The sequence below is a fragment of the Dendrobates tinctorius genome, unplaced genomic scaffold, assembly GCF_039654945.1.
Source record: "Dendrobates tinctorius isolate UK_male_01 unplaced genomic scaffold, ASM3965494v1 ptg000226l, whole genome shotgun sequence".
Classification (NCBI taxonomy): Eukaryota; Metazoa; Chordata; class Amphibia; order Anura; family Dendrobatidae; genus Dendrobates; species Dendrobates tinctorius.
In genome coordinates, this window is record NW_027361893.1 from 686362 (window position 1) to 712386 (window position 26025).

The window sequence follows — 26025 nt, forward strand, 5'->3', positions numbered from 1 at the left end:
TTAAGGCATTTCTCGTTTTCCAGCTCCCTATTCTATGCCAATCCTCACTAAGACTGTAGTCTCCATCTGAATGGGAGCCTATGAAAAATCCTCTGTTAGGGCTGAAGTCTATATCTCTGTGGATTTTTCATAGGTTCCCATTCAGATGGAGACTACAGTCTTAGTGAGGATTGGCATAGAATAGGGACCTGGAAAACGAGAAATGCCTTAACGTGGCTTCCAGGTACACATAACTTGGCCATTTTATGCGCTAAGCTTTCTCAATTTTTCATACTTCTAATGCAGTAATGCAATTCATTATTCATTTTTCATGTTTGCATGGTTTGGCGCTACAGTGTGCTTCCTGTTTTGCTTGAATGTAGCAGTAGTATAGACCCCAATATCCAAAGGTGTCCCTTCTACTTGGGAGGAAACTATCACCTCTAAAAATCCTCGGACAGTTCTGACAAACATGGAAAAGTGCCACTTTATGGAGGGGACAGAAAGTCTGTTTAGTCTCTTTAGCTTCATAGTATCAGCTGTAATCCAATGGTGAGAGAGCGATTTACCCTGAAGAGTCACAAATTGTGGGGTGGGTATAAAATGTTATATTTAGGGTTTTTTTGTGAAGGAAACATGTGTTAGTCTAATAGTATGCTGCCCCTTTCTTGGCCACCACACATAGTATAATGTTCCCTCAGTATCGATTTCCTCCATACACATTATGATAATACAAGATGCCCCACAATCTTCTCCCACTGAACCCACTAGATAACACATTCTCACTTATCCCCATTCTTTATACTGTATGGTGCCTTTTTCTTGGTTCCCCCACATAGTATAATGTTTCCACCGAACCTCCGTTCCCAATTTTTTTTTTTGCTGTTGGTGTAATACACGGCAGACAACAAGAAAATACTAAAAAAATATTTAATCCAAAGACAAAAAAAAACCCGTACATGGAGACATTGGCAGCAAATCACTCCTGTCTTGGTTCGTACAAAAAAGTTTTCCTAAAAGCCTCAAACTTCTGTGAGTGACTCAGAGCTGAGATCTAACATGATAGAAGATTACAGTGCGGGGAAGATGGGAAACCTTCATATAGACGGCCGGTGGTGATGGAGTCAGTGACGGACTCTGGACAAATATGTTTCTAGAGCCGTAGTAGGAGATGAAGATGTCGTCCTCATCATGAAGTAGTTATTTCTACTGTCACGTGTAATGAATATCTCCTGCAGTATTGCTAATGCCGATTCCAGTGTCGGGAAATGAGACGAGAATTAGCGTTATGGAAGATGAGTCTATGAGGAACGTATTCAGCTGCCGACTCCGAGGAGGAAACTGCTTGTTGTCTGTGGCTTAAATATATAGGTTTTATTAGTAGATGTAAAAAAGAAAACATAATACTGTAAAATAATAAATCTGCTCATATGTTTCCCTTATTATCTCCAGTAACTGTTTTATTACACAGGATTTTATGATGTTACATCGGCTCATCTTCTCATTCAGGTCTCTACAATATCCGATCCTCTCAGTGAAGATCTTCTACAAAAGAGAATTTTCCTGATTTACCCATCAAAGATGAATATGGACAGAGACAAGATGGCGGAGAGGATATTACACCTCACCCTAGAGATCCTCTTCCGGCTTACTGGAGAGGTGAGAGATTCTGCTGACGTCACATTACATCAGTCTTATGTATGGGAATAACAGATGGTCAGAACTGGAGAGGTGAGGACTCTGGGAATGTCTGTAGTGAGATTTATTAATGTGTCTCTCCATAACCAGGATTACACAGTGGTGAAGAAGACCTCTAGTGAGCGCTGTCAGGACCCTGTGTCTGTGGGATGGGGAAGACCCCTGAGCCCAATCGCGGGGCCTCCACCTCACCCCCTGATACATGAGGACATCAATGGCCAGAAGATCCTAGAACTCGCCTACAAGATGATTGAGCTGCTGACTGGAGAGGTGACACTGAGGGGAATGTTGGGACATTATACAGTAACGCTAAGAAGGGATTGGGGGGATGACAGTATCATTGTATGTGTCAGGTTCCTATAAGGTGTCAGGATGTTGCTATCTATTTCTCCATGGAGGAGTGGGAGTATTTAGAAGGTCACAAATTTCTGTACAAGGACATCATGATGGAGGTTCCCCAGCCTCTCACATCACCAGGTAATAGACAGAACTAATACACACGGCCTATAATAATTTGTATGTAAAGAATGAATTCAGTCCCTGTATGTGTTTCCTCCAGATCTATCCAGTAAGAGGACAACACCAGAGAGATGTCCCCATCCTCTTCTTCCACAGGACTGTAAACAAGAAGATAACAATGTTCCTCAGGATCAACAGGTAGATGGAGAGAAGGTGTCAGGAGATCTCCCCTGTGATGTGTATATGGCTGTGAAGGTCTCGTTCTCAGTCTTGTTTTATCCACCAGTATTATATGTTTTATACTTGCGTAATGAGAACTGTGGAGATGGCAGTATTAGAGCTGATCATAGATGTGACTTCTCCATCTGTCTGTTACTTTTACAATATTTGTTTCAGGGTGAAGATCTGACCCATATTAATACTACAGAGACATATGTGAAGGGTGATGAGTGGTGTAAAGAGGAGATTCCTACATATGACTACCCGGGTGAGTAGTAACCACTAAATGCAGAGAAGTCAAAGATTCTTCTCCATCACCGGTTGTGACTGCTTTATCGGTCGTGTAGTCTGGTCTTATCACAATAATGTGATCACCATTTGGCCTCAAGACCACAACATTCTCCTCCTCCCAAAACTGTTCTAATGACTTCGGTCATTGAAAGTCCTTTTCTATAAAACCTCCCCCCTGGGATTAGAAGATGCTGACCGTTACCTGCCCAGATCTGTAAACTACTGTTAGGGTTGCGGATCGCACTAAATATAAAATTTAAGGAAATGCGATCGCAACCTGGGGTCCACCGTGCAGAGATGGTACACTGCTGCTTAGTAATGACGGAGTACTAAGTGAACACCGGCGGGTTAACCACTGACCCGGTGTGCACAGGGGCGAACTCTGTTGCTTCACAGAGCCGCTGAAAGAAATGCTGGAGCTTGTTAACACCACAGGACTCGGCAGAAGAAGCGCATAGCATAAGGTCACAGAACTTAGACCACAGGACTGGAGTCCCTTTAGACCGCTAGCACTCGGCGCCGCGACTGTGGTGCCAGCAAGAGTTAAATAAATAACGCGTGCAAGTGCCGCTCAGGTGGATGCCATTAATCGCCTAGGATTGGGCCAGATAAACGCACAGGTTGCGCAAGGCGTTGTGCAGGCGTAACTGTCACTTGCCACAGTTCGATAGTGCCTTGCAGTGGGCGACACCATCGGACGCTAGTGTGCAGAAGGCTGGTATGCACTGTGGCGTATAGACTAGCCACTCACAGGCGCTGACTCAGACTCTAAACCCTACCAACATGCGTATCAAAGGGAAGGGGTTTCTCAATGAGTCAGTCACCAGATACATGCATCCATCATCATACACTCCATAAGTATTTGAGTCTATACTAGCGCATGGCCGAGCGGCCATGCAACCTTTTTATAGTTGCGTCCTTCCTGGGACCTTCCTGATGGTCCAATCTGAGCTGGAGAAGGACCTGCGCATGTGACCTCCGATCTCCAATGAGAGATCATCCCACGGGCATGCTCAATAGACCAAAAGGAGGACTTAGTCCCTGGAGTAGCTCGCTGCTGACCAGCATGCATTGCTATAGCTGGACTAGAGGTGGCAGCAGCAACAAAACCCACAGTGCTAGTCTGAGCAGAGCGCCGGGATCGACGAGTCTGCTGAACAGCCTCCTCTGCGGTCAGAAAGGAATGGGAGACCGCCAAAGTCAAGGCTCGGGATTCCTGCTGTGCAGCGACAGGAACCCGGCGCCTAACAGTACACCCCCCTCTTAGAGCCCCCTCGTCTCTGAGCCTCACTATGCTCAAATGCCGCAACGAGAAGCGGAGCGCAGATGTTCACCACTGGCTCCCAGGTCCGAGCTTCTTGACCATAACCCTTCCATTCCACCAAATAAAACTTAATTCCACGTTCCACCCTGCATCTTACGATGGCATTAACCTCAAACTCGTCCGAGGACAGGTCTGATGTCCCGGCAGATGACTCAGAGAACCGGGACATGTGGACAGGCTTAAGGAGGGACACGTGGAAGCTGTCTGTGATGGCCAAGTGTGGTGGAAGGGCTAGACTGTAGACCACAGGGTTGATCTGCTCAAGGACCTTGAAGGGGCCTATGTAGCGAGGAGCGAACTTAGTGGACTCAACCCGCAGCCTGATTTTACTAGCGGAAAGCCACACTGAGTCGCCAGGGCAAAGGTCGGAGCAGGGCGCCGGTGTGCGTTAGCTTAAACCTTCATTCTCTCCTTGGAGGCCCGGATAGCATCCAGAGTGCGATCCCAAATGTCACGTGCCTCCACCGCCCAGTCTGCCACCCTAGAGTTGGTGGATGACACGGGCATGGGCACAGGGACGTGCGGATGCTGGCCGTAATTTAGGGTCTGGCCGGTGGAGTCAGCCACAGCGTTGTTCAAAGCGAACTCCGCCCAAGGCAGCAAGGATGCCCAGTCATCCTGCCTGGCCGAGACAAAATGTCGTAGATATGTGACCAGGGTCTGGTTGGCTTTCTCTACCAACCCGTTCGTCTCGGGATGATAGGCCGAGGAGATATTTAGCTCAGAGCTCTCTCCAGAACCGAGACGCAAACTGGGGGCCCCGGTCACTGACAATCTTGTCCGGCATGCCGTGCAGGCAGAAAACATGCTTAATAAACAACACTTCCAGGCCCCGCAGAAGGTAACCGGGAGAGAGGTACCAGGTGCACCATCTTGGAGAAATGGTCGGTGACAACCCAAATGACCGTGCTGCCACTGGACTTGGGCAGCCCCACCACAAAGTCCATACCGACCATCTCCCAGGGCCTGTCCGCTACCGGCAGGGGGTAAAGTAGCCCAGCGGGCTGCTGCCCAGAGGACCTATTCTGGGCGCAAGAGACGCACGCCTGAATATAGTCCCTGATGTTACGGGCCATATGCGACCACCAGTACGTCCTCGCCAGAAGCTCAGAGGTCCGTTTTGTCCCGAAATGTCCACCCACCCTGGACGAATGAGCTCAAGAGAGGACCTCCGGTAGCAGACGGGCAGGGACAAATGTCTTTCCCGGAGGTACTGACTCAAGGGCGACTGGAGCCACGGTCCTCAGGCTCTCGGACGAGACGATCAGCGAGGCTCCTCCTCCGATGACACCACAGAGCGGGAGAGAGCATCGGCCCGGACGTTCTTCTCACCGGATAGGAAATGGAGGGTGAAGTGATACCGGGAGAAGAACAAGGACCATCTGGCCTGGCGAGAATTTAGCCACTGGGCTGTCTGCAAATATACCAAGATTTTGTGGTCTGTGAACACCTGGAAAGGGTGACGAGCCCCCTCCAGGAGGTGTCTCCACTCCGAAAAGGCCAACTTCATCGCTAGCAACTCCCTGTCCCCGATGGAATAATTCTCCGCCAGTGTGAAGGTCTTGGAGAAAAAGAAGCATGGGTGCTTCCGACCTTGCGTGTCCTTCTGGAACAGGACCGCTCCAGCACCGACAAAAGGGGCATCCACCTCCAGAATGAAAGGTTTATCTACATCGGGGCGATGAAGAATGGGAGCACTAGCGAAATGGGACTTAATGGAGGAGATGGCCTTGGAGACAGGTTCCGACCACAACTTGGGATTTGCACCCTTCTTGGTGAGGGCCACCAAGGGGGGCTACCAAAGTCGAGACGTGGGGGATGAATTGGCAGTAGTAATTTATGAACCCCATAAAGTGCTGCACCGCTTTGAGAGAATGGGGCTCCTGCCAATCCATCACCGCTTGTAGCTTGGCAGGATCCATGGCCTATCCCTGGGCGTAGATGTTGTAGCCCAGGAAAGCCAAGGACTCCTGCTCAAGCATACACTTCTCCAACTTGGCATAGAGGGAGTTTGCCCGCAGGAGGTCGAAAAACTTTGCAAACATCTCTCCGGTGGGAGTCAATATATGGAGAGTAGATGAGAATATCATCCAGATAGACTACTACCGAGGTGGTAAGCATATCGCGGAAGATATCGTTCACAAAGTCTTGGACGACGGCCAGGGCATTACAGAGCCCGAAGGGCATCACCAGGTATTCGTAATGCCCATCCCTGGTGTTAAATGCCGTCTTCCATTCGTCCCCCTCGTGGATGCAAATTGGGTTGTAAGCCACCCCCCCCCCGCAGATCGAGTTTGGTAAACACTCTTGCTCCCCGTAGCCTATCAAACAGCTCCGATATCAGGGGCAGAGGGTACTTATTCTTAACGGTGATGGCGTTAAGACCCCTGCAATGGATGCAGGGATGCAGTTCTCTGTTCTTCTGGGCGAAGAAGAATCTCGCCCTAGCTGGTGACACCGAATTCCCAATGAATCCTCTTGCCAGATTCTCCCTGATGTATTGAGACATGGCCTCTGTCTCCGGGAGAGAAAAGGGGTAGACTCGACCCCGATGAGGCTCAGCACCAGGCAAGAGGTCAATAAGACAGTCGTAGGGGCGATGGGGCGAAAGGGTCTCCGCCGCCCTCTTGGAGAACAGGTCTGCATACTGTTGATAGTGTTTGGTGGAGAGAGGAAAGATCTGCGGGGACTTCGGTGGAAGCTATCATGGTTAGGACATGGTTAATGTCCTGTTCTGACAGGGTTAACATTGCCGGCCTCTCTTTGGATCTGGGAGGGGTATTTATGCTCACTCCATACTGGCATTCTCTGTCAGTTATACTGCTATTCTGGTGTGTCTGACCCCTGGTGTGCGTGTACTCTGCATTGTTTGTTTGCTTCCCGTGTATGACCCGGCTTGTTCCTTCACTCTGTACTCCGTCTCTCGTTTTTGGTACCATTGTCTTTTCTGGTTCTGACCTCCTGGCTTGGCTATCGTTACTCCGTTACAGTTTACCCCTATTGTACTTTCTAGTACCTGTTCTGGTTTTCTGATCTATTGCTACGTCCTGACTATTCTTTCTGTCTAAGCCCTTTGGTACTGTCGTGCTATCTCGTGCTTTGATCCGGCTTGATCTGGTGTCTGTCTCTGTCTATGCTCCTTGGTAACATTGTCCTGTAGTTACCCTTCTAGGAGTTTCCCTGCAGCTCCTAGCTCTGTGGAGCTTAGGCCACGCCCCCAGCAGTCACGTGATTCAGGTCCTGGAGCATGCATTGTCACCCCTGCTGCTCGCTCCGCAGGTATCTTTGTGCACAGTCTTGGTACTCAGGACACGCGCCCTGGCTCAGTGAGCAAGTGCAGTGCGGTGTTCCTGACAGAAGCAACCTGATTGCCCTCCCTCTGACATCCACCCTCGCAGGCGTTACCCCAACCGAGAATCCTCCCCGAGAACCACTCTATATGGGGAGAGTGGAACCGTAACCAGGGAACCCCTAAAAGGACCTGATCGATACCCTTGGGCATGACGAGGAGGAATATCGTCTCCTGATGATACGGAGACACCGAGAGTATCAACGGGGAGGTCTGGTGGGTAATTTGAGAGGGTAGAGTGGCTCCATTAACCACTCTGATGGTGATTTGCTGGGGTAGTAAAACTAGAGGAATTGCGTGCCGTTGGGCGAAGGCAGACGACATGAAATTGGCCTACGCCCCGGAGTCCACGCAAACCTCCACCGCCAGAGTGGAGGAGCCAAACTCAAGCAACCCCTCAATGGTTAGCTTGGAGGAAAACGTTGCAGTGTCTAGTAGGCCTCCTCCAATAGCCACTAGACGCGAGCGTTTTCCTAGCCGCTGTGGGCACCTGTTGGCTGGGACTGGGTGACCAGACTGCTGGCAACTGTGACAGAATACAGGTACTCGAAAGGACCGGGACCTGGATCCCGCGCGAGAATCCCCCATGGCCTCTTGGAGCTCGGACGCCTGATTGGGAGGTTCCAGAGGTTTAACATAACTGGGTGCCAACCTAAACCTCTGCCTACACTGGGATCGCTCCAACCTTCGTTCCGAAAAACGAAGGTCTATGCGGGTGGAGATGGTGATAAGCTCCTCCAGTGTTGCGGGAATCTCCCTGATGGCCAGAGCGTCTTTTACGTGGCCAGCCAGACCTCTCCAGAACACCAGAATGAGGGTCTTATCTGACCACTCCAGTTCTGAAGCCAGCGTCCGGAACTGGATGGCATAATGGCTGACCAGAGACGAGCACTGCGATAATGCCAGCAGCTGGAGAGCGGTATCATGGGTTACTTACGGTCCCAAGAAGACCTGCTTCAGAGTGCCCAAGAACTGCGAGGCACTCTGCACCACAAGATCACCACGCTCACACAGCGGTGTGGCCCACTCCAGAGCCCTGCCCAACAGGAGGGAAATAACAAATACTACTTTAGCCCGCTCAGAGGGGAATCGTGCAGTGTAAAATAATGCATATCCTGTAAAATATTCAGGACTAGTTACCAGATAAAAATATAGTGGTTTATTTGGATTCTTCCATCAAAGAAAGGTTATTACAGAAAAACAGGTGAATAAAAATAAGTGAAAGAGATATTGTCCATTGTTCATAGCAAAGCAGCATGTATTCTTCTGTCTCTCCGGGAACCCACATGGCAAATGGCGTCTGTCTCTCAGTTCGGCTTCTTCGTACTAAAGTAACATACCAGCTGTTGAGTTATGTCATCTTGCGTCTGTGTCTCATGATGGTGAGGGAAGAAGAAGAGCGACCTCTACAGTTAGCCATGAATTATATACGTCTCCTAAAGCACGTGGTCTCTACATATATGGAGCTGTCTTTCTACCATGAGCCAAGCTTAAAAATAGCCTATGTCATGTAAGCTAAAGCATTCTACAGAACTGGGTGTAATAAGAAATTAACGGATTATTAATATTTAACAATTCCCCCTTTTGAGGGAGACAGACATTAATTGGAACCCTCAAATATAACAAGATCTTCTTTCTTCTTTTCTTCTTCTTTGACAAAATAATTTAATATCAATCATAATAATAATATCAGATTACCGTTATAAGTACTCAATGACACAATTGATGTGAATTCATGTTATGGTAAGCCGTGAACAATATTCATATAAAATATGTATAATTATACTTCCCTAAGTCTAAATTGAAGCATCTCAGGTCCAGTCATCATCATCTGATGTCATCTGGTCTTCATTTTGATGTCTTCTGTCTTCTTCTTGGTTCTTTTAAAAATACAGTTTTTCTCTAACATATAGAAATTGTGTTGTGTATCAAATCAAAGTCCATAATTTCAAATGTTAATACGAAAACAAAGTCTATACAGCTTTAATATCTGTGCAGTGTCATCTTTAAAAACCTGGGCTTAAATTGGCTCGCCTTGGATATTCTGGAATCCTCCATCGGTACTGGTCTTTGAACAGGTGTGACGTCTTTGGTCAGCAAAGCAAGGGTTAAAATGACTCTTCCTTGCTAAACATAGCACCATAACCAGTCCTTGTCCTAATGCACAGGACATATGTCAGGGTTGTAGCTTCCTGATAATTACCTTCATTGTTCACCAGCTTTCATCGAAGCTTTTCAGGTGATTGAAAACCTCTGGAACTTGATAAGAACGTGATAACACCGTTCATCTCAGCATCATAGGATCATCGTCCTCTGGTTGTCAGGTTAGACACTTTAATTGTGACTGTCAGTGGTGGATACTGCACTTGTGACTGTCAGTGGTGGATACTGCACTTGTGACTGTCAGTGGTGGATACTGCATTTGTAATTAACACAGTCTATTACTCAGTAATCATAGCTTTGTTACCTTCTGGGACTTCTGGATCGCGGAATTCTTCTTCTTGCAACTGATAAAAATCAATGAAGTTTAGAAATGTGAAAAGTCTTTATTAACATAATTTCAGTATCTTGCTTGAAGTCTTCATTCCCTATTCTATACCAAATCTGGTAATTTCCCTATCCCATAATATCACAGCGTACCATAGCAATCAGTAATATCCATATAATTATTATCAGAATTTGTACCATATATGGATTTCAATATTTGAAATAATAAACGATAATACATTATTATCCGCATTTTTCATGTGATAGAACATTTTTTTATGTCATAGGTGTAATTACCTTTTTCAACCCATAGGTGTCACTGTGTTTTATGTAACCAGTGTTATCATCTTTATTAATAAGGAATATATTCATTATACTAATAATATGTAGGAATGTAAAGCCATGAACCAAAATAAGAATATATGAGTGAGCGAATGAATGAATAAAAGAATTGTTGCATATAACTCAGAAGTGAAACATTTTCCTTAGTAATAGAACCATATAATTGCTATATTTAATGAAGCAATATTCTCAGTAGATATTACTTTACTAAATATTGGTGAAAGAATTAAAAATAATGAAAAACAAGAATAAAAATAAAAATAAGAATAAGGCCTTTATGTTGATGCAGAGTAGTTATGTCTTCAGTAACATATACCCTTAATATTTCCATGATCTGGATTATTTCATAATTGTCATAAACTTGTGTTACCAAAATATTCAAATTATGCAACTTTGCATGTAATTCCTCTTAGTGTAAAGAAATGACTCTTTATAATACTTATTATTATACCCAATACTTATACCATTGCACCTTATTAATATTTTTTCCTATTAAAATGTGTGAAGAAGAGGTATTAATCAAATGTGATGATGTAGTCAGGATCAAAAACATATTTTCCCCCTTAATACCAAAAAATATTGTTCTATGAAATAATTCATTTATCAAAACCAAAATTAAAAATAATTAATGTATAAATTATGTAAATTTATACTTGCTTATACCATTATTTGTCTGAAGATGTGTAACCATCAAAATTAATTTGAATATCATAAAATTATCCTTTGGAAAAATTAATTTGCATAAACCATTTTGATGTGCGATTGCACTTTGCACTTATCCACTATTAACTAAATCAAGAAATAATAATTACTATAGAAATATAGAAATATATGTTGTATAGATAATATTTCATTATATATCCTAATATTCTAATAATTTAACTGATCTGCATATTTCTCCTAAAGATAAAAGCTTTTGGGTTTTTTTTTCTTTCCTCATTCAGAATCCTGAGGCCTCATACAAACGTATCACATTACTCGCTCAGCAGCTGCTCATACACTCAGTCACTGTCACTCAGACTGTGTCACATATTAAGTTTAAACCAAATACCTCACATACGAAGGTGTGATGAATACACGTATTTTAACCCAAATTATCCTAATTATCAATGCATTGTAAACTATTTCAATTTAGTCTCTTAATATTTCTTTGAATATTCCCCAAATACACATGACATAAATATATGTATATGTATAGCTATACTTGACATTTAGGCCTGGAAAAAAAAATTCCATTGCTTTGCAAAAGTTGAGACCCCCTTAAAAATTATTTTCCTAAGGAACAGGGACATAGTATACTGGTATACTTGTATTATTAGAACAAGGTTCAAATTCCCCTGCTGTGGTTGTCATTCAAACCATGCAGTAAAGCACACACCCAGAACATTTTAAAAAGCAATTAGTTATTTCCTTTTAAGGGTTAGATATATAAAATCATGCAATATTGCAACTTCCTGTGTAAATAAAGGCATAAATCCTTGGAAGAGAATTTTTCTCGATTAAGTCCTGCTTTGAAATGAAAATTCTAAGGAAACATAAAAAATAAGGTTAATATCATATTCATATTCTAAATATTATTACTGATGTAGATTTTAATTTTCATTAAAAAATACAGTTCTACTATTTCTACTTCTACAAACACTCTATATATACTGTATGACTATGTATATATCCACAAACCATAAAACTACAGGATTATACTCTATAACTCACTAATTGTATAACACTGTTACACAATATATATTACTTTTTCCCTAGCCAATTCCTACACCCATACTTATTTCTCTGCAAAAAATATCCTGAAAGGTTCTTGCCATTTTAAAGCTGATAGATTCTTGGAGCAGAGTATTCAGTTTACAGGCCATGATGTCACTCACCACCTGTTTCTGTCTGTTAAATTCGGCCATCTTTGTTACAGAAAGAAAATCAGAACTCATCATTTTTCTTAATTCAATTTGTGTCTTTTCGGTGTTCTTTTGCATCATTCCATATGGCTTATAACAAACATGTGATCTCCTTTGTACTTCATATATTTGGGGAAAACTCATTTTAGAAGGCTTTGCTAATACAGGCTTCTGATAAGATTTTACTCTGCCTGTCTTCACAAAATTAGCACAATTTACTTTCCTTTCACGATTCTCGTGTTTTCTGGCAAAATCAAGGGATTGCGCACATTCAAACAAAGAATCTTTTTGTGACGCAATAACACGAGATGCAGGATTTATAAACCAAAATTTGCTTACAAAACTCCTTATGAGGGACGGTGTTTTGACATTCTCACTCAGCATTTTGTACAAACGTTCATATATGGACATGAACGTAAAAATACATTCCTTCCGACCAATTCTTAATTTTTGAAGAATATCAATATCTGGATGATTTTCATTTGATGAACAAAAAATGAGAATTTTTAATCTGTCTTTATCAGTTAAATTCTCATGTGTTTCACCAGATAACTTTAAAGACAATCTCCTAGCAAAATTTACAGGGATCCACATTTTGAACAACTGATTCTTCTCCTCGTTAGATAAATCAAATTTATCAGAACAACTTTCAAAAATCTCAGAGTTTCTACAAACATCTATTTTGTTGTCATAAGCAGGAATTATTTGGCATATCTTTATCAAATCCTTCCTCACGCTACTTCGGATTTGGGCCTGTGAGTCTTCTATTTTTAGTGGTACGTCTTTCCCTTGTACGTCCTCTACGTCAGTTCTGAAGTCTCCTCCTACTTCTCCATCTTGTTCCACGTCTGCAAGGTCACCTTCAATGGCTGCTACAGACACTTGATTACAGTCAATCTCCCTAAATTTACAGCCAATCTCGAGAACATCACAACAATCATTTTTGGATTTCTCTGACACAGATCTATGAAATATATCTACCATCTGTAGAATATTTTTTAATCTCTCTCTTTCTCTATTGAAAAACTTAGAATCTAACCTCTGATTCTCGAGTTCACACTCGGCATATAAACTTAACCATAAAACTTCTGAATTAGAATTGTCTACAGACTTAAATTTCAATTTACTCTGCTTAGCAAGACAATTAATGACATCCATTTTATCTTACCTTGAAATGTCTCAGCTTGTTCCTTTGATGGACAACGCTGGGTTCCTGTCTTTACACGTCTGGCTTACGTCTGGTACTTTTGGCACTTGTAGTACTTCTCAATCTATCTGGTACTTCTTACTTCTAGGTTCTATGTGATTCTTGTAAGTAGTGGAATTTCCGATAACTTGCACATATGATTTGACGTTAGCAAAGTCCAATCCCCCGTGTGGGCAAGTTGAGGGAAATCCGCAAAAAAGTACAAAAATTCAGATCTGGCTGGCTCTCCAATGTAAAATAATGCATATCCTGTAAAATATTCAGGACTAGTTACCAGATAAAAATATAGTGGTTTATTTGGATTCTTCCATCAAAGAAAGGTTATTACAGAAAAACAGGTGAATAAAAATAAGTGAAAGAGATATTGTCCATTGTTCATAGCAAAGCAGCATGTATTCTTCTGTCTCTCCGGGAACCCACATGGCAAATGGCGTCTGTCTCTCAGTTCGGCTTCTTCGTACTAAAGTAACATACCAGCTGTTGAGTTATGTCATCTTGCGTCTGTGTCTCATGATGGTGAGGGAAGAAGAAGAGCGACCTCTACAGTTAGCCATGAATTATATACGTCTCCTAAAGCACGTGGTCTCTACATATATGGAGCTGTCTTTCTACCATGAACCAAGCTTAAAAATAGCCTATGTCATGTAAGCTAAAGCATTCTACAGAACTGGGTGTAATAAGAAATTAACGGATTATTAATATTTAACATGCAGCCAGCAGCTCTAGCTCTATAGCGCACTGGCTCACAAAATCCCTACAAGAGGCACTATCGCCCGAGAACTTCTCGGGCAGCGGGAGGTGGGACAAAGTCGGAGCAGGGATGGCAGTGGTCACACGGGAGACAGCCTCTGTGGCTGCCTGGAGCGCGACTGTGGTAACATCCGCAGCTGAAGCTGGACACTCAAGAGCCGCCAACCGGCCCTCCAGCTGTCGGATGTACGCAAGGAGTCGCTGCTCGTCTGCCATTACTAGCCAGACCCTGGCGCTAGTAAAATGTTAGGGTTGCGGATTGCACTAAATCTAAAATATAAGGAAGTGCGATTGGGTCGCCCTCCCAGGGTTGTGGGGTACTCGGTACCGGGCCGGTCTCTCAGATGGGAATGTCACAGCAGCGGTGACCCGGTCCGTGGCCCTGGGCGCCCATGTACAAGGGGTTGAGTTGGGAGTAAAGTTTGTAAATGAATGATTCGTGACACCACCTGTGGTGTTCGGCAAGGGAGGTGTTAAGCCGACGCTGCATGCAGATCCTCTGGGACTGATGGTGTAGTGCAGCTATGATGTTGTAGCCCTCCACAGGCAGGGCTGTAGTCCCAGGGCAGTGTGGATAAAGGGTTAGGAAGAAGGCGCAGTGTTTGGCACAGAGATGTAGTAGTGCTGAGGATGTTGCAGGAAGGAGGCAAGGACACAACAGGGTGCAGTTTCTTTACCTTTACTTGGCAAACGCAGTCCAGGGTCCTGATTACAGATGGCACAGGAGCAGGATAGCCTGGAAGCAACTCAGGGATCTCTCTATCAGATGGGTTGTGTAGTCTCCTTCCTAGCGCTGGCATGAGGTATTGCAGTACAGTGTTACTCTGAAGTTCCTCCTTCTTATCTTCTCTTAGAACTACCTCGTATGGCAGACAGCTGTAGCCCTCTATCTCTCTTGGCTCACCCGTCGCTGTTGTGCCTCCTAGTCTTAGTTTGGAATAGAGCATTTACAGCTTCCTATTCCTCTGGTTTCTGTTGCAGGACCTTCAGTATCCATACAACCGTGGAGACCAGGCTCCAGCTCATGCGCTTTCACTGTGAGGGAGCTCTCTATCCTCAGCTCAACCTCCAGTTTCTCGCTACATCTCTACACACGTTGCCCTCCTCACACTAACTAACTATTTCCCTTCCCGGCCCTCAGAGCGCACTCCTCCCCCAATCCTGGTTCAGAGCCCCCTCTGCTGGCCTGGAGTGGGAACTGTGTTGCATGTAAATGATTAACTGCTAGAGAGACCCTTCCTTGCTTCCAAGCATGACATCACCCTCCCTGGAGGAAGGCAATGCCACTGTGGCGACCATACTCCTGGGGGCGCCACATTCCCCCCTAGTGCAAGTCAGCACTCCTGGGCTGATGAATAACATAAAAACATAATATAAACAGATAAACAATATGAAGGTTACAAGATAATGAAAAATGTACAAAAACCAAAAGCTCCAAAAATAGTCCTATGATGATAAGTCCAAGCATCAATGTCCATGGTCCATTTCTGGGCAAATGGTGAACTATTTACAAGGTAGTTTTGACCACACAAGTCCTGTGGTCCAATGTCCATAAAACAAAATTGGAAAATTCAAAGGAAACTCTTACAGATTACCTGTAGGCACAAACTTGAAAACAGTTACATATATACATTTCAACAATTATATTGACCTATCTATACACGATATCTGATGGGTGGTATACCTTGTGTAGTACGGTTAGACCTGCGTAACACTGGTGTGATTGGGGATCTTACTGGTTGTCTGGTGCTAACTACTGGTGTAGTGTGTGATGTACTGGATACACTACTGGTGGTTCTGCGTAGCACAGGCATACTAGATTTCCTAGGACCAGTTCTACTCACTGTGGGCATGACAGTTTCACCACTGGCAGGGCGAGGGTTCTCTGGCTCCACTGCTGGTGTGGCATCTGCTGCCTGATTTTCCTGATCTTCAGGATTTTCTTGAATCACTTCTTCTTGTACTACCAGTTGGGGAAATGTCAACACTGGCACCACTATAGCATAATTTACTTTAGTCCAATTTGCAGGGAATTCTCCAAGTGTAGTGCTGACCCTTGCTTCTTTTTCTATGGGTTGGATGTTATTTTGTTCTTCCATTCTTCCTTTTAACTGGTCAGGGCAGTTTCAGATGATCCCTTGATATTGCTGCTGAGGTTTCTCCTCCATCTTTACTAATAAGGCACACCTTGGTATTGTCAAAGTTTGAGGGTAGAATAGTGTAGGGTTCAGCTTCCCATTGGTCATCCAATTTATGCAGTCTTCTTTTCCTCTTGAGGACTTGTTCTCCTGGTGACAAGGTAACTGCAGGTGCATGCTGATTGTAGTTCCTCTCTTGTTTTTGTCTTGCTTGAGCTAGATTCTTTTCCACACACTCTTGTACTCTTCTGTACTGTTGCTGCCGCTCTGTATCCCAGTCAGCATCTGGTGATGTTACCTCAGGTGTAAGGACTCCCATGTCCAAATCAATAGGCAGTTTACCAGGCCTCGCTCTCATTAGGTAGGCTGGAGTACAGTTGGTGGAATTCACAGGAGTGTGGTTGTAGAGGTCTACCAGATCTGGCAACTTTTCTGGCCACAGATTCCTCTCCTCCAAAGGCAAGGTCTTCAGCAGGTCGATCACCACCTGGTTCATCTTCTCACACATGCCATTGGTCTGTGGGTGGTACGGTGTTGTCCGGATCTTCTAACAACCATAAAAGTTACAGAATTCCTGGAACACCTCTGCCTCAAAAGCTGGACCTTGATCTGTAAGCACTCGCTCAGGATATCCATGTGGTCTACAGAAGTGCTGTTGAAAGGCTCTGGCTGCTGTCCTGGCTGTTTGATCTTTGACAGGCACAACTACCAGGAATCTTGAGTAGTGGTCCATGATGGTAAGAGCATAGATGTAGCCTGAACGGCTTGGAACCAACTTCACATGGTCCCGGGCAACCAACTCAAGTGCCTGCTTGGTTATTATTGGCTGTAGAGGAGCTCGCTGGCTGTTTCGATCCTTTCTGCGCAGGTTACATTGTCCACACTCTTGGCACCACCTTTCAATGGTTTTCCTCATACCAGCCCAGTAGAATCTCTCCCGGAGCAATGCTTCTAACTTCTTCCATCCGAAGTGTCCAGCTCCATTGTGGTATGCTTCCAAGACCATTGATGCCTTTCTCTTTGGGACTACCACCTGCCAGACCAGCTCATGAGTGCGGGCATTGATACTCCTCTGCATGCACAACATAGAAAAAGATTTTCCAGCGTCTCCAGGAGATAAAATAACAATTGCTTTATTGAAAATATAAAATCTTCTTACCATCAAGTAAAAACAACATAAAGAGGCATATGGAGGGGAGCACTTTCCTACGCGTTTCACCCTAAAAGGGCTTAATCATGATTTATTTATTTTCAATAAAGCAATTGTTATTTTGTCTCCTGGAGACGCTGGAAAATCTTTTTCTATGTTGTGCATGCACTATACACCCGGGTCAGGGTGTTTCCGTGCGTCGGAGGTGTGATTAGGAGTGGAGAGGGGTGAGCAGAAAATTTCCTTTTGTGCATTGATACTCCTCTGACACAGCTTTCCTTCATAAATGAACAGCCAGCCTCTCTCCTTCCACAACTGCTGGGTTTCTTCAGGAGCATCCGACTCTGGGCGTGAGTCAGCTTGTGACAGTAGCTCCTTCACCAGGCGGACTGCGGTGTCATTATCCTGAGTTTCTGCCCAGTAATGATGGGGCAATGGATTTAGGGTGACCTCTTTCAAGCCAGACCGTCTGTTTCTCACTCTTTGAGCACGTTGGGCCGCAAGTGGCCGGTGGAAGGGAGGTAACTCTATTTCTTCAAGAGCCTCAGGGTCTTCTCCTGCATCTGGCAGATTAGGCATCCTGGACAGCGCATCAGCATTGGCATTCTTGTGCCCTGCTCGGTACTTGATGGTAAACTCATAGTTAGACAGCCGAGCCATCCATCGCTGCTCCAGTGCACCTAGTTTTACAGTTTCCAAGTGAGTCAACGGGTTGTTGTCCGTGAAGATGGTAAACTTGGCTGAAGCTAGGTAATGCTTGAATCTTTCAGTCACAGCCCAGACTATGGCGAGGAACTCCAGCTTGAAGGAACTGTAGTTGTCAGAGTTCCTTTCAGTGGGACGAAGCTTCCGGCTGGCGTAGGAGGTCACGCTTTCTTTGCCATTCTGTACCTGTGACAGTACTGCTCCCAGTCCCACGTTGCTGGCATCTGTATACAACACAAAGGGCTGGTCATAATCTGGGTAAGCCAGAACTTCATCTCCTGTGAGAGCCATCTTCAGTCGGGTGAAGGACCTCTCCAACTCCTCAGTCCATTCAAATGTGGAATTCCTCTGTTTGGCTTTCTTGGACTGCCCCACCAGAAGATTTTGCATAGGAGTGGCTATTTCAGTGAAGCCTTTGATGAACCTTCGGTAGTAGCCTACCAACCCAAGGAATTGGCGTACTTCATGGAGGTTGCTGGGCTTCGGCCAGTCCCGGATGACTGTGACTTTGTCAGGATCTGGTGCCACACCTTTTGCACTCACCACATGACCGAGGTACTGTACCTTGGGCTTCAGGAGGTGGCATTTGGAAGGCTTCACCTTCAGGCCAAAGTTGGACAAGGCTTCAAACACCTCAGCCAGGTGCTCCAGACGGTCTTCATAAGTCTTGGAGAAAACAATGACATCATCAAGGTACAACAGGACTGTCTCAAAGTTCATGTGTCCCAGGCAGCACTCCATCAGCTGTTGAAATGTTCCTGGGGCAGTGCAGAGCCCGAAGGGTATATAGTTGAACTCACAGAGACCCATTGGGGTGGTAAATGCTGTTTTCTCCTTGTCTGCCTCTGCCACGGGAACCTGCCAATACCCACTAGTGAGATCTAAGGTGGAAAAGTAGTTAGCAGTTTTAAGTGCTGCTAATGATTCCTCAATACTAGGGAATGGGTAGGCATCTTTATGTGTAATGCTGTTAATTTTCCTGTAATCAACACACATTCTCATGGTACCATCCTTTTTCTTTACAAAAACTATTGGAGCTGCCCAGGGGCTACAACTGTCTCTAATAACCCCAGCTTCCTTCATCTCTCTCAACATACCTTTAGCACATTGGTATTGTGTTGGGGGTATAGGCCGGTATCTTTCTTTTATGGGTGGATGATCTCCAGTGGGGATATGATGTTGAACCCCTTTTGCCTTCCCAAAATCTAGGGGATGCTTACTGAATACCCGCTCATATTCCTGGGTCACCCTGTAAACACCATTTTTCTGGTATGAAGGTGTGGAGTCAGTCCCCACCTGCATGTGCTGGCACCACTCCTCCAGCTGCTTTACAGAGTCATTGTCCTCCACCTGGTCGGATGAGACCAAGGGCTCTGCTGCCTGCAATGAGTTGTTATTAACAGTGAGCAGCTTAGCAACTGTGGCGTACCGAGGTATTGTGGCCTCCTCCTCCTCACAATTCAAAAGGTGTACAGGTACTCTACCCTTTCGTACATCAACTACCTCTCTGGCTGTCAGGACAGTGAGCCTGCTATCAGAGTATACTGGCTCTACCAATGCCTGGTAATCTTTCCCTCTGAGGCCTATGGCTGCCCGACACAAATCTACATTTCACATCTGGGAGGTATTGCAATGGGGAAAGCATCACTCACTCTGACGCTGCCAATTTCTCCGCCAGAGAGTTCTACCTGCTGTCTTTGCATCAGGGCCTTGATCTCCTTCTGCAGGACTCGTTGTTCACTGGAACCAGCAGTCTCAGCCAGCTGTTGCAACAAGACAATAACCTCGGAAAGACAATTTTCAATTACATTTGTACCAAGAGTCATCATGGGATTACATTCACGTCGATCAATATCCACAACTATCAGACCTTGAGATTTTAACTCCACCCTCCCCTCTTTAACAGTAATTTTTTTACATCCCACTTGTTGTAAGGACTAACCATTACTGGCAACTACTGTTAGTTCATCACTTGGGCCACGGGTGAGTTCAGAGTCAGCCCAATACTGCTTGTAGAGTATATAGGGCATAGTGGTCACCTGGGAGCCAGTGTCCAGCAAAGTGTTCATGGGGATGCCGTCAATCACCACTGGAAGGATCGGTCTCCCTCCAACATACTTGGCTCGCCAGTTCCTTGGGCCTTGTGGTCCTACTCCTGGGGGTTGGCCCTCTGCCCCAGGGGTTACTCGTTTAAAGGACAGAATCTTGCAAGATGGCCTGCCTTGTGGCAGCGACGACAGATGGGACGCCCGTCCTGGTCATAGCGATCGTTGTTCCTCCCTCGGAGTGGCGAGGTTCTCCTCTTCCGGAGCCACGGGACATCCTCTGGACTGGAAGCAAGCTGGATCTTCTCCTTGGAGGATACCTGCAAGGACTGCACGGTTTTAGTAAGTGCAGCCATACCTTTGGTCAACTCCTGGACTTGAAGACGCAGTTCTGCAGTTCCATCTTTATCCAGAGTCTGTGCATCTGACATTTGGTTCCTGCAGTACCCAAATAGCCCTGTCCTTGAAATCAGCAAAGTCCAGGTCAGGGTTTTTCTAGGGTTATGATGCGCAGCAGCGCTCTGTGGGTACTGGATAGGAGTCCTTCAATGAACTGATCTTTTAACAGTTTGACGGCTCGCAGCGCCTCCTGCAGGTTAAGAGCATAGTCCCTTATACTGTCCTGTACTTTCTGTTTACATCCAAAGAACCTCATCTTAATTTCAGCTGCAGATCGGGTGTCAAAGGTGCTCTTCAGCTTGGCCAAAATCTTTTTGACAGTCTCTTTATCAGTGTCCTGCCAGGCTTTTACTTCTCTCTGTGCTGCACCTGTTGGCTGCCCAATCAGGATGTTCACCTTCTGGCTTTCCGATAGAGGATACACCTCAAACAAACTGCACAGTCTCTCTTTAAATTCACTCAGGGTATGGGACTCACCCGAGTACTGCGGTAGCCACGCCACTCCGGGTATGTAGGGCATGGACAGCGGCATTATGGGGACCGCTGCGGTGGGTGCTACCGGAGCCGCAGCCGTGTTGGGCACTGCATCTTGCGGCGCTTAGGGGCTGGCGGGGGCGTCCGCCACTGCATCGGCGCTTGCCTGAGACATTCTCCTTCCCCCCTAGTTAACAGTTGCCAGGCCCCGGGGTTGAGCGGCTTACCGGCTGTAGGCCTCAGCTCCTCCCCTTCTCGCGCGCTGTCCTCTCTTCCTGCGCGGCACTTCACTTCTTCGCGCTCTGCTGCAGGCTCCGCCCATGAAGGCCTGCCCCTTTTTCTTCATGCGCGCGCCAATCAGCGGGATAATGGGTCCTGATTACAGATGGCACAGGAGCAGACTAGCCTGGAAGCAACTCAGGGATCTCTCGATCAGATGGGTTGTGTAGTCTCCTTCCAGACTCCAGCTCATGCGCTTTCACTGTGAGGGAGCTTTCTATCCTCAGCTCAACCCCCAGCTTCTCTCTACACGTCTACACACATTGCCCTTCTCACACTAACCAACTATTTCCCTTCCTGGCCCTCAGAGCGCGCTCCTCCCCCAATCCTGGTTCAGAGCCCCCTCTGCTGGCCTGGAGTGGGAACTGTGTTGCATGTAAATGATTAACTGCTAGAGAGACCCTTCCCTGGAGGAAGGCAATGCCACTGTGGTGACCATACTTCTGGGGGCGCCACACGATCGCAACCCGGGGTCCACGTGCAGAGATGGTATACTGCTGCTTAGTAATGACGGAGTACTAAGTGAACGCCGGCGGGTTAACCACTGACCCGGTGTGCACAGGGGCGAACTCTGTTGCTTCACAGAGCCGCTGAAAGAAACGCCGGAGTCTGTTAACACCACAGGACTCGGCAGAAGAAGCACATAGCATAAGGTCACAGAACTCAGACCTTAGACCGCAGGACTGGACTCCCTCTAGACCGCTAGCACTCAGCGCCACAACTGCGGTGCCAGCAAGAGTTAAATAAATAACGCGTGCAAGTGTGCACAGTGCCACTCAGGTGGATTATTATTATTAATTTATATAGCACCATTGGTTCCATGGTGCTGTACATGAGAAGGGGTTACATACAGATTACAGATATCACCAGTAGTGGTGAGGAGGTAGTGAGGTCATTGTAGGCTTTCTTGAAGAGGTGGGTTTTCAGGTTCTGTCTGAAGGATCCAAATGTGATTGGTAGTCGGACATGTTGGGGCAAAGAATTCCAGAGGATAGGTGCTATTCGGGAAAAGTCTTGGAGGCGGTTGGGTGAGGAGCGAATAAGTGTGGAGGAGAGAAGGAGGTCTTGGGAGGATCGGAGATTACGTGAGGGAAGGTATCGGGAGATTAGTTCAGAGACATATGAGGGAGGCAGGTTATAGATGGCCTTGTAGGTCAGTATGAGTAATTTGAACTGGATACTCTGAGGGAATGGAAGCCAGTGAGAGATTTGCAGAGGGGAGAAGTGGAGGAGTAGCGAGGAGAGAGATGAATTAGTTGGGCAGCAGAGTTAAGGATGGACTGGAGAGGTGCAAGGGTGTTAGCAGGGAGACCACAAAAAAGGATGTTGCAGTAGTCGAGGCGAGAGATGATGAGGGCATGTACAAGCATTTTAGTAGATTGAGGAAAGGACGGATTCGATAAATATTTTTTTAGCTGGAGGCCAAAGTATCATTGTAATCAGTATAACGGCGCTGACCTGACAGTGTCTGTAGGTTACTGTGCACAATCCTGCTGACAGGTTCCCTTTAAGACATCTCAGCTCTGCACTATTATACACAGTTGTCTTTAAATGTGTAATATTTCTTCTTGAAACTCATTTGACAGAAAATATTGGCCCTTACGATAGTTTAGATTAAGTCACCGAGATCCATACACTAATTACACCAGAGAGGTCTCGCCACTAGTTACTCATTTATTACTGATGAAGGCTGTTGAGTTTGATCATTTCAGTCGATGTTCTTGTCTACAGTCACAGTTTGTGACTACAGTAGTTAGTGTCTAAAATGCTCTGATTTAAACTCTTCCTGTAGCCATTTTTGTGTTCCTAATCAGGCCCCATTTTTTAAATCTGACGTGTCACTGTATGTGATGATAACATTGGAATTATTCACAAAGGATAATAGAAAACAAATGGATCGTACAGATTCTTTTCCAACTTCGCTCAATACCCTATGCACGGTTGTACACTACTGTCTGTGCACATGGCAATGTTCAGAAGGGAAGGAATGATATATAGCCATTTGAATGCAGATCTTGCTGGAATAGTTTGCAGACACAATGTATTGGGAGCACTGTTCATGGTCTCCTGGCAGCTCAAAAGATGTCCACCATGAACATGCTTGGCTCTATCGTCTCTACTTTCCATATCCCAAGGATTGCCTTGCTCATCGTCCTTTAACACCCTTACATGGAATCTGCACTTACGCTAGGACCCCTAGGCTTGGACCATGGTGTTACCTGCTATTCTGTGGTATTAGATGGCAAGAACAATAGTCAGGTAGCTGGGTCAGAACCAGAAGGACAGAATCAGAAGACACAAGAGTAGTCAGTAAACGGGTCACAGTCACAACAGGAGATAAATACACAAGCCGTGAACTGAGCACAGAGGACTGAACCAGAGGAGAACAACGCTGTATCTGGCAGATTCCGGCCATATGCTTTGAGCTTTAGTAGGGTGTAGTACTTTACAACTGGCTGAAGTAGGGAGCAGATTACTCCAGCTGGACAGCAGGAACAGATTCCAGATGAGATTGGACTCATCATATGCAGAAGCCCTAATATAACTAAATGACAGAAAATCAGGACAGTCAAAATCCTTAAGAGGAGTGAATATTTTCACTTCACAGCCACTTTCCAGAAATTAACACGCAGTGGATGTTGGAGAGTGAAAATTACACATTTGCCATTTTATTACCCAACACATAGTGCCCAGATTGTGCTCCAGGAGACATACACCATAAATTAAGTGGGTTCTTCTCACTATAGTATTGCTAAATACAAGCATCCTAAATAGTGATGAATGAACATGCTCGCCAATACTCGTTACTCGCCTGAGTATCACGGTACTCGTCGAGCACCGAGCATTTCCGGGATTACTCGGCGGAAGCTTGGGTCTCCACCCAGCATTTTTGGTGTTCTTTAGAGACCCAATCACCATGCAGGGATTGTCTGCCAGGCACTGTAACGCCGCAGCCATCTTTATTGTGGTCGTGCAGTGATTGGCTGGCCGCACAGCATCATCAGGGGCATAAGAGACTGGACGCCGCTCTGCTCAGCACATTCAGCTCCGGATTGAGATAGTGTAGGGAGAACTGCTGCCAATATAGGGTCAGACTTGGGGATTTATTAGTCAGTGTGGGGTCTACCATCCTAAACTACTCAAATCCAGCTAAAACCAACAGTCCTTCTAAGGACTAATTCCGGAGTAAATAGGTTGCAGTGTTAGGTAGGCAGGCAAGTGTACGTCGCTGTATACATATCAGTGCAAGGCCTGCAGGCTCTGTATGTGTGTATATAGATATCATTGCATACATCAAGAGGGTCCATTCCATTACTGTCTGCTGCTGCTGCTACCTATAGGGTATATTGACTGTATATACCTAGCCCCAGGTGTAATTGGCTAGGAAAAGTTTTTTTGCCAGGTTAAGGTTATGTGCCCACGTAGCGTTTTAAAACGCTCACTAAAAACCGGACTCCTTCCCAGAAATCGCGCAGTTTTTTCCACGTGATTTCACCGCGATTTTACCGCGATTATGATCGCGATTTTGCCATGATTTTCGTGTGCGATATTCAAGCACTTTCCAAGCGATTTGAAGCATCGCTTGGAAAGTGATTGACAGGTTGGTCACACTCGTCAAACATAGTGTTTGACAAGTGTGACCAGGTTTTTACTATTGAGGCTGCCTATGCGGCATCAATAGTAAAAGATAGAATGTTAAAATGCTAAAAAAAATAAAAAATCGGGGTATATTTACCTTCCGGCGTCCCGCGCTGACATCCCGGGCCACAGCGTTCCCAGTAATGCCTTGCGAGACCTGTGATGACGTAGTCTCGCGTTGCTATAGCGATCTCGCGAGACTACGTCATTACAGGGCCTTGCCGCAAGGCATTACTGGGAACACTTAGGCCGGGAATGCAGCGCGGGACGCCGGAAGGTAAATATACCCCGATTTTTTTTTTTATTCTTTTTTTTTACAGGGGTATGGTACCCAGGGCCTGGAGGACAGTCTCCTCTCCTCCACACCGTGGGTACCAACCACACATGAGACGCTTAACTTCCCACATGGTGGGCATAGCCACATGCGGGAAGTAAGCGATTCTCATGCATTCCTATGGGTGCGGAATCGCGGCAATTCTTTGCGATTCCGCACAAAAGAATGAGCATGCTGCAATTTTGTCCGCGATGCGATTCCGCCGCGAAAAAAGCTCAGCATTAGCACAGCATGTGCGGAATGCCATAGGAATGCATGGGGGGCGTTCTGTACACGATTTTTAAACGTTTTCGCGCCGAAAATCGCTGCAAAAACGCTTAAAAATCGCTACGTGGGCACACAGCCTAATAGAGATTTTTTTTTTTTATTGCAAAGCAATCCAGAGCCCTTTTTCTCTACATTTGCTTTTTGACACTGCACAATACAGCCAGATGCATTTCCTAGCACTTCATGAAAATCCAGCAATTTTAAAGGGGTCCCAAAAATCACTTTTGAGTGCGCAGATTTTTATGTAGTACGGTAGAGTAGAATTTTTTTTGAGTGTCTTACACAATTTCTTGACACCATTTTGCTGATTTCCCCCCCCCCCCCAAAAAAAAATACATACAGGCCACATATTTTACAGTGTGTTGTATCTGTGACACGCCTCATACATCCGTGTGCTAAAAATTTGGGCATTTTAGGCCTAAATTCTATTTTTTTTTTTTGGAGTCTGTCACTCTAGTTATATACAGCACTATTTTGGATTTTTTTCTTTAAAAAAAAAACAGGCCACTATTTGGCAGTGTGTGGTGTCTCCGTGCCTGGCCTCGTATATCTGCCTGGTCCAAGTTTGGCCATTTTAGACCAGTAT

General features: G+C 45.5%; 1 protein-coding gene across 6 annotated transcripts in view; it reads left to right on the plus strand.

The window, feature by feature from the left end:
• The window catches only part of LOC141059289 (uncharacterized), a 79936-nt gene that overhangs the window by 38309 nt on the left and 15602 nt on the right, over positions 1–26025 (plus strand). For all 6 annotated transcript variants that reach the window (XM_073555619.1, XM_073555621.1, XM_073555620.1 and 3 more), the window contains 5 exons: positions 1489–1638; positions 1768–1947; positions 2031–2154; positions 2237–2334; positions 2533–2623. In XM_073555619.1, the coding sequence (XP_073411720.1) occupies positions 1561–1638; positions 1768–1947; positions 2031–2154; positions 2237–2334; positions 2533–2623 (571 nt within the window). In that variant the 5' untranslated portion in view covers positions 1489–1560. The remainder of the gene's footprint in view (positions 1–1488; positions 1639–1767; positions 1948–2030; positions 2155–2236; positions 2335–2532; positions 2624–26025) is intronic.